Source organism: Azolla caroliniana, unplaced genomic scaffold (assembly GCF_043228905.1).
Source record: "Azolla caroliniana isolate FFs.n. ecotype wild unplaced genomic scaffold, voAzoCaro1.0.p SCAF_3, whole genome shotgun sequence".
NCBI lineage: Eukaryota > Viridiplantae > Streptophyta > Polypodiopsida > Salviniales > Salviniaceae > Azolla > Azolla caroliniana.
In genome coordinates, this window is record NW_028230438.1 from 21,189,015 (window position 1) to 21,197,007 (window position 7,993).

The window sequence follows — 7,993 nt, forward strand, 5'->3', positions numbered from 1 at the left end:
AACATTGCTCAACTCCTGTCTGAGTTGCAGCTTCCGGGCAGTGGTGCTTGCGGCGAAGACCTTTTTCAAGTTTCCCCAAGCATCCTTCGGTGTCTTGGCGTCACGGATATGGCTGAGCGGCTGGTCACCGACATTGGACGCGAAGCAGTACATCACCCTGCTTGCCGCCTGTTCCCACACTGGGAAGTCCTTGTGTGTCATCTCTGGTGCTGAGTCGTTCACTCCGTCGACATAACTCCAGTAGCCATGCCCAAGCAGGTATTGGTGCATCTTGTATGACCAAGATGCATAGTTGGTTTTGTCGAGCTTCTCCACCGGGAGCGACGTAGCCATACCTCTGTCCATTTCTCCTTTTGTGTCTGTTTTATGATCTGTTAGGGTTTCCTTCACAAGTGTAGATGTCTGCAGCAGAGGTTCTCAACCCACGCACTCTGATACCATGTGAAAGATTGCTTGCGGAAGCGTTAGAAAGAACAATACACAGAGAAAGAGAGAGAGTACGCGGGAGAGAGAGAGAGAGAGAGAGAGAGAGAGAGAGAGAGAGAGAGAGAGAGACAGAGAGAGAGAGAGCAAAACACACTATTTTTTAAAATTATATGAATACTCTGTGCTCTGTATCTACAACGCGCTCATCAACACTATTTATACAAGTCCACACGGGACTGTTAGAAGTACGGTGTACTTCAATGCTCACACGAGCGTCTGACACTAACTACGAGACTATAATTGCCTAGTAGTCTAACCTATACTAGGCTTCCGGTTACGGATTAGATCCGGCATACCGGCTCCCCAGCTCACCGGTCCTTATTGCTTACCGGCTCGGTTGCTCACCGGCATACTGATTCATCTCACTTACCGGCTCAGGCTTATTCAACCAATCCGGCTCCAGTTGAGCTTGCCGCTCAACATACTTGTTGCAGATGTCATTCATGTATTTGGAACTTTGTTGGTGCATTTGTGAGATCAAGTTCACGGTAGTTAATTAAAACACCCATTGTCTAATTACAAGTATTGAATTAAAATTGAAGAAATAGTGTTCCATTGGTAATGGATGTACCACTTGCAAATTGTTGAAAAGGAACTTGGATTTCTAATGTACCTATTGATGAAGTTGCTTCTATTTGGTCAATCAAGCTTTCAAACACCTACACGTTCTAGATGAATAGACATTAATAAGATGGGTGACTTCTTCAAAGCTTTGAGCCACCTACAATTGATTGACCTTAGAGAAGGGTTAAATGGTAAAGCAATTACAAACTAAGCTAAGAGTTATCTATCCTTTGAACCAAACATAACAATGTACAAAAGGAGCAAGTTGGTTGTGCCTATGCTTCCAAGTTGAGATTCCCTAGAAATCAATGTTTTATATTCCATCAAATTTCCTTGAAGTTAGTGGTTATTGAGCTGCGAAGGCATGAGTAGGATTGACTATGACCACTTAGTCGTACTTGTTGACTATGCTTTCAAAACAGCAATCAACATGCATAGCCTAGCAAATTTATGAAGTTGGTGGTTATCAAGTATCTTGTCAATGATCGATTTATCATACTCATTGTATATGCCTTCAAGGAAAGTTGAGATTCCCTAACAATCAATGTTCAATACCCTACCAAATTTACGGAGTTGATGGTTATTGAGTGTCTTGCCAAGAAGACGTGAGTAGGGTTGACAATGACCAATTAATCATACTCTTCAAATTCTACCATTTAACTCAACTTAATACAAGTATCCTTTGCATGATTTCTCCAATCATTAGTACACATACTTTACAAACCCTTCAATATCAATATAAGAACCTTGAAAATATGTTGCTAAAGTAAAAGAGCAAATATAGTCCCTCCTTCAGCAAGATAGTTACATCCATCTGTTCACTGGTTCTAAAAAATGTATTTCTATTATTTAGAAACCCTTCAACATATTTGGGTAAGAATCTTGATAATTTTGCATGCTTTAAAATCAAGACAATCTTCATGTTCAAAATAACTATGAAGAATGAAAAACAGCCTTGTTTGGATTGGCACATAAATAAGCTCTCACAATCTGTTGATCAAGATCATAATAATATTGCATTTTCCCCAATGGCTTCAAGTCCAAATCTACAAAACGAATCTGTATGCATAAAATCAAACAAATTAAAATGAGAGATCTGCAAATAATGACAGGTTATATACATATTTAAGAAAACTGGGATGGATAGACCATCTAATAGCAAATATGATCTCTCTAGGGAAAATTCCCAATATTATTATTTCCCCAAATCACAAGTGTTATTTCCCCAAACACCCCCAAGTGAACTCAGATTTGCTATTCACACAAAAGTTTATACAGAAAATTCATCCCCTTCTCTCTTTCAAGGGTTGACTCCAGGGGCGTTTGGGGAAATTGTAAAATTCAGGGGTAGTTGGAGAAATAATGAAAAGTTCGATGGTATTCCAGATTATTTTTCCTTATGAATTATATGAAGAAAATTAAAATTTGAGTAAGAGATATCAAATATATTACAGAAATATTGAAAGTGTACCAAAATTCAAATCGAAGCATTCTCTAGTTGATTAAATATATTACACAAAGATTGAATGCTGTACCAACCTTCAAATGGAAGCATTCTCCAGTAAGTGACGAGTGAAACATCTTATAATGCTGCTGATTATCAGAACTCATTGTTACCATATCAAGTGATCGCTGGAATGTGAGCATAAGACTACAATCCTTTGTTGTGGCAGCGATTAAATAGTCCCTCACAATTTTGATACAATCCATGAGGCTGAGGTTATCCACAAAAGCTTTTCTATTCTTCATTGTCTCCTCATCCACACTTCCACTCCCATCAGCCACGTCCATCCTATCCCATACATCACCAGGAAAACTGTTTCTAGCCTCGATCACCTTCTCATCCAAGATTTTTTTATCATCCATGGTATTTCCATTTGAAACATGATCATCTGGAAAAGCTTTCCAGTAGGCACACATCACTCCTTCTATGTCATATTTGTCAAGCTTCTGGGCTGCCAGTAGATTTTTTAACACATCATTTTCATATAGACTCTGTGAAATGAGAGATTTCAAGACTTTGATCGCATCTTCCAGTGTCTCACATGATGGAAAGCAATCCATTAAAGCTTCCTTCATCGGTTGTGAGTTTGGAAACTCAATGTTATCAATGATTTTTCCTTCAATAAAAACACGCAAGTTGTTTTGCGGATTCTCAAACAAATCATTGACAGCTTGGCTTATCCTCTCCAGATTTCCAGAGAATAAGTCTAATGGGGAATACTGGCTAATCTTCTTTATCTACATAAAAAAAGAGAGAGTTTGAAAGCATGTATTTCAACTGGTTATTTTTCAATATGAGTTATTTGATTTTTCTTTTTTGAAAAATGCATATTTGGAAATACCTGTCCTTTCGAATGTTTCAATGTCTGATGCATTGAAAAGCGAGAAACCTTCTTCTTGATGATGTTTTTGGCTGCGATGAGGTCTGAATCTGGTAAGAAGCCACATTTTGGCTGGGTGGCATTTAAAACATTTTATGCAATTTCAGGGTATTCTCAAAGTTCTTTGACTTAATCAACAAAAAAGATCAATATGGATAAATGTTTTCTTTTTTTACTACTAAATATTCACCTTACTTTATTCAATATTTTTTGACATATGCATAATGACCTTAATTCATTTATTATTTTTAAAGGCATGAATAGTTATCTTAATTTATTTTTAATTTTTAAAAGTTAGCATAATGACCTTGATTTCTACTGAAATGCTTGGAGGAGCTTTGTTCCCAGGCTCTGTAAAACAATTAAGCAATGATAATAGTAAGCACCATCCAAACAAACAACAAGTAACATACTCTCTCTCTCTCTCTCTCAAATACTATATGGCAAATGTCAACCCTGAATGCTGGTGTCAATATAAAGCAAGAATGCCTATTGATTGTATCCAACCTTATCTCATTACCAATATGAGTAGTAATGCTCGTAGAGCCCTTACACTACTTTGCACTCGATCTCACAAATTAGGTATTGAAGTTGCATCATGGTATCAAAATGTAACTAATTTGAAGACATGCAAAGTATGCAATAGAGGCATGGTAGAGGATGAATGTCACTTGCTCTTCACATGCTTGACATATAGTGCAATTCGTTCAAGATATGCTGACATACTAAGAGGGAGTGATAACTTAAGTTCCATACTTAAGACACCACCGAGAAGGTTGAGCTGTTGAGCTCATATGTGTATGCTTTATTCACACATCGAGAGAATAAGCCATATCTATACCTGTGTCTACTAGAAAGAAAGAGTAATGTAACCATTTGGCATAACCCAACATGATCAATGAGACCAAGTCATTTTTCCAAATGTATAAAATTGACAAAACTGTATCTCATCATAAATACGCTACACTTTGCAGAAATTAAAAGCCGAGATTGAGGTGAGTCTTCAATATGTCCCTTACTGAATATTTTAGATCGAAGGGGTTAAAATAACATGACAACCAAGACTCCTAAGAATGGCAATGATGGTTACTATCATTTTGAGGTTGTGAGGTTCTGGAAGAGGTCCCAAGGTCATGACCTTTTTACACAGAGAGCTAGTCCATGCTCCATTGTCTATTGATGCTGGAGGGGAAGACATGGGTGGAGTTGTAGTTATGAAGAAGTTAGTGATGGTTCTTTCTGGCTGAATTGATTTGTATCTCTTCTCCTGGAAAGTGTATTCTATTGCGGCAGTGCTATCTTTCTCGGATTTTGTAATTTACAATGTAGGAAGTGCTTCTCTATTTCAATCTGTAGACAGCAAATTTAGCAGAGGCAGTCAATTCATTCCAGGCATTTATACCTTCCTGTCTCTATATGCAGTTGGTGTGACGACGTATGGAAATAATGCTTTATATGTATACGTTGTGCCGAAGGTGAGTGTTCATGTGGTTGGGACAGGTGATAAACCCATCTAGTGGCATGTGTAGGAAGTTACTCTGTTTAAGTTTCATCCTTCACGAAGGTGAGTGGTGGGTTCAACCAAGCTGGTTCGGTATCCAGCTTCACAATGATCATTTGATTACTCAATTCAATTCAGTGCAATGGAGATCCAAAAAGGTTCAGTCAATGATGTATTGGAAGGGGGGATTCATGAGTACCTTTGGGTGAGAAGTTCCCATAATCTGCATAAAGCTGATCACTTGAATAGAGGGCTCTACTGACCACTACTAATGTAGTTCCTAGTTCTGCTCTAGTAGTTTCATGTTAGGGGATTCCATCCAAGATAAAGTTCCTCTGGCCTATAATTATGTCCAACCGGTGATTCCTTCCCTGGATGGTAGAAACTGGCTCCCCACACTTGTGTGTGTTCAGTTCTTGGATCCTGAATGTAGATAATGTTAGAAATATTGAGAATCGATTAGATAGGCATATAGAGTTACAAGCACAAAGATGAATATCTGAAAACAAACTTTCTATTACATATGAGAGTAGCTCACAATGGTAGTCCACCCATGCACTCACACACCTTAGAGCTTAGATGGACTACAAAATTAGTGGGGACAGATAATAGTCACAGACACTGTGTAAGAGGTACAAAAATTGTAATAATTTGAAATGCCCATATCATGTATTCATTTTTTTTCGCTTCCAGAAAACAATATAATCATATATAATGCAGCTCCCACTTCTATCCTCACTTCTGTGAAGTGCCTTTCCCTAAACCTAAACCCTCACATTCGTATGTTTTATTCAGAAATTTGGTAGTAACAAAAGTTTCCAAGCATTTATTCAGCACGTATGAAAAACATATACATGTGTTAAAAACAAGTAACCTCTTATGTACCCCTCAGATAACTCAATAGATGAGTATCTATATAAAAAATACCTTTGGTGGACCAGAACACTGAATGATCTGACATCAGCAATGCATGGTGACTGCAAGGGTCAATTTGACTAACTTCTGCTCTCCAACTAGGCCGTGCATTCTCTACACGAGATGCTAAAATTTCCAAGAATTCTGAAGACACAAACAATGACCTGAAATAAAACCCCAAATCAAAAAACCAAACATGACACTACTCGCTTTACAAAAATATAGAAATGAGATATCCATACCCCAGGATCAACAAGTTCATGACCCAAAAGTGGCCTTATCACATTCTGTGCATATGTTTGAACTAGGATTTCGATACTAGTTGCAATTGCAACAGATGGCCAGTCAGCCCAAAGAATCTGCTCTTGTTTTGACAAAACAGGCTTTCCACGCACATGCAGTCTCTTCTTCAAATGATTTGAATTAAAGGATACCTTCTTTAGCCGAAGTACTTTTCCTACCTTGAAAGGCATAGATGTCTCTAGTGAGTAAACATCACAGTTGTATGGAAAAGATTAAATAAACTTCAAGTTATAAGCTAAATCCTGCATTGGCATCAATGTGAATCCTCAATAACTTTAGACACTAATTGGAAAATCAAAATGTTCAAAAATAGGTGTGGCATTTGATTAAACAAAAATGATATGATATAGACAACCTATAAGAAGAAACTCTTTATAAAAACGTCTTAAGAGGATTACCATATGAATATCGAAACCAGTGGCTTACATGCTACCTGTGGAACATGATATTGTTGCTCGCATATGGAAAGCAGAGAAAAATGCCCAACAATTAGAGGAGCAAAATGAACATGGACGCCTTCCAAGCACACAAGCAAAGCATTAATAGATCATACCAACCCAGATATTATGATTGGTGTGATATCGAACATCACAAGTTTTGTTTCTGTTTTCTACTTAGCACAGTGGAAGGCCCATTAAAATGAAAGATTGCTTTTGTCACCAAAGAATATTGTCTATTTTCTATCCCTTTAGGAAAGTTCCTTGTGAGTTCTCCATTGTCTTAACCATAGTAGGTGTTGATTGGGATGAATACCCTCTTGAGAGATAAATACTGTGGAACTTGCCTTCTACATGTTTTGATATTCGCTCAAGTTGCAGCATATCCATTGATACTAGTGGATGGATAACCCCTATAAATGTGTATAACAAAAGATGCTCTATAGAGTCCATACAAAAAACATCAGATGAATGTCGGTAAAGGTCTGAACCTAGCACGCATCTCTTGATGGCGGCATCTATGGCTTGCAGTTACCAAGTGAATGGATAACCAATTTGTCTTCATTTGTAATATAAATCGACTTTCAGGTCATGAGCATCACTTTGAGACATGCAAGTTAAATTAATTTCATTTCACACAAAAAAAACTAAAAACGATATGAAACCCACATGTCTTCCACTCACTTACAATGCCTCTAGTCAATGCCAACATTAAGTACAATAATGCATTGAATAGTCTTTTGTCACACTCAACCACATTATAATCCTCCTACATTTTCTTGAAAAGGAAAGCTAGAACACCCATTGAATCTCCATAAACTCTGTTCAAACAATTTTCCAATCTTCATTTCTCCACACTGAACAAGTACCCTACCTTTTTCTGTTCAGTTTTGTAGGCCATTTTGGCCTCTTAAAAAACATTAATAAATGTTCTCTTTCTTTAACACAAAGAAATATGCAAAAGCACGCATGCACATGTGTAGTTATACATATTCATCTACAGGAGGCCAATATCAAAAGACAAAACATGAAAAGAAACCTAGTTTTGGTAAAACCTAGAAGTGCATGAAAGAAAAGGCATTTGTTTTTAGGAAAACAAGTATATAGAATTTAAAATAGAGCGTAGTGACCATTCTAATTAGTAGCCATGCGAGAAGAAACTTACTAGAAGTGGATTAGAGTTGAGGTGATAGAGCACGATGTTGCCGGCTCCTTCTCCCCGTTAGAAATGACAACAACCATAACTAAAAGTTTGCACACTGATCTCATGCAAACTGATCTCATGCAAAATAGAAATGACAACAACCATAACTAAAAGTTTGCCCTAAGTCATATTTATACTAATATGACTTTTCGGCTATTTACAAATATAGCCTCGATGGACTATCATAAACATATTTACG

The 7,993-nt window shown here is 37.3% G+C and overlaps 1 protein-coding gene across 1 annotated transcript; it reads right to left on the minus strand.

Annotated features, from left to right (window-relative positions):
* Positions 1–1,711: 1,711 nt before the first annotated feature.
* Positions 1,712–6,323, minus strand: LOC147866534 (inositol-pentakisphosphate 2-kinase-like). Its single transcript, XM_087316764.1, has 7 exons — positions 6,061–6,323; positions 5,895–6,014; positions 5,135–5,226; positions 3,742–3,785; positions 3,396–3,506; positions 2,590–3,291; positions 1,712–2,109 (listed from the first exon to the last, which is right to left on the minus strand). Exons 1-7 carry the CDS (start codon positions 6,321–6,323, stop codon positions 1,984–1,986), a joined length of 1,458 nt encoding a protein of 485 aa, XP_087172890.1. The 3' UTR covers positions 1,712–1,983.
* Positions 6,324–7,993: the final 1,670 nt, after the last annotated feature.

Coding starts and splice junctions, on each gene's coding strand:
- LOC147866534 (XM_087316764.1), bottom strand. CDS start 6,323: ATGCCTTTCAAGGTAGGAAAAGTACTTCGGCTAAAGAAGGTATCCTTT. Junction 5,227..5,894: donor AGTCACCATGCATTGCTGAT/GTCAGATCATTC, acceptor TGAAACTACTAG/AGCAGAACTAGGAACTACAT. Junction 2,110..2,589: donor GAGAATGCTTCCATTTGAAG/GTTGGTACAGCA, acceptor TTATGCATACAG/ATTCGTTTTGTAGATTTGGA.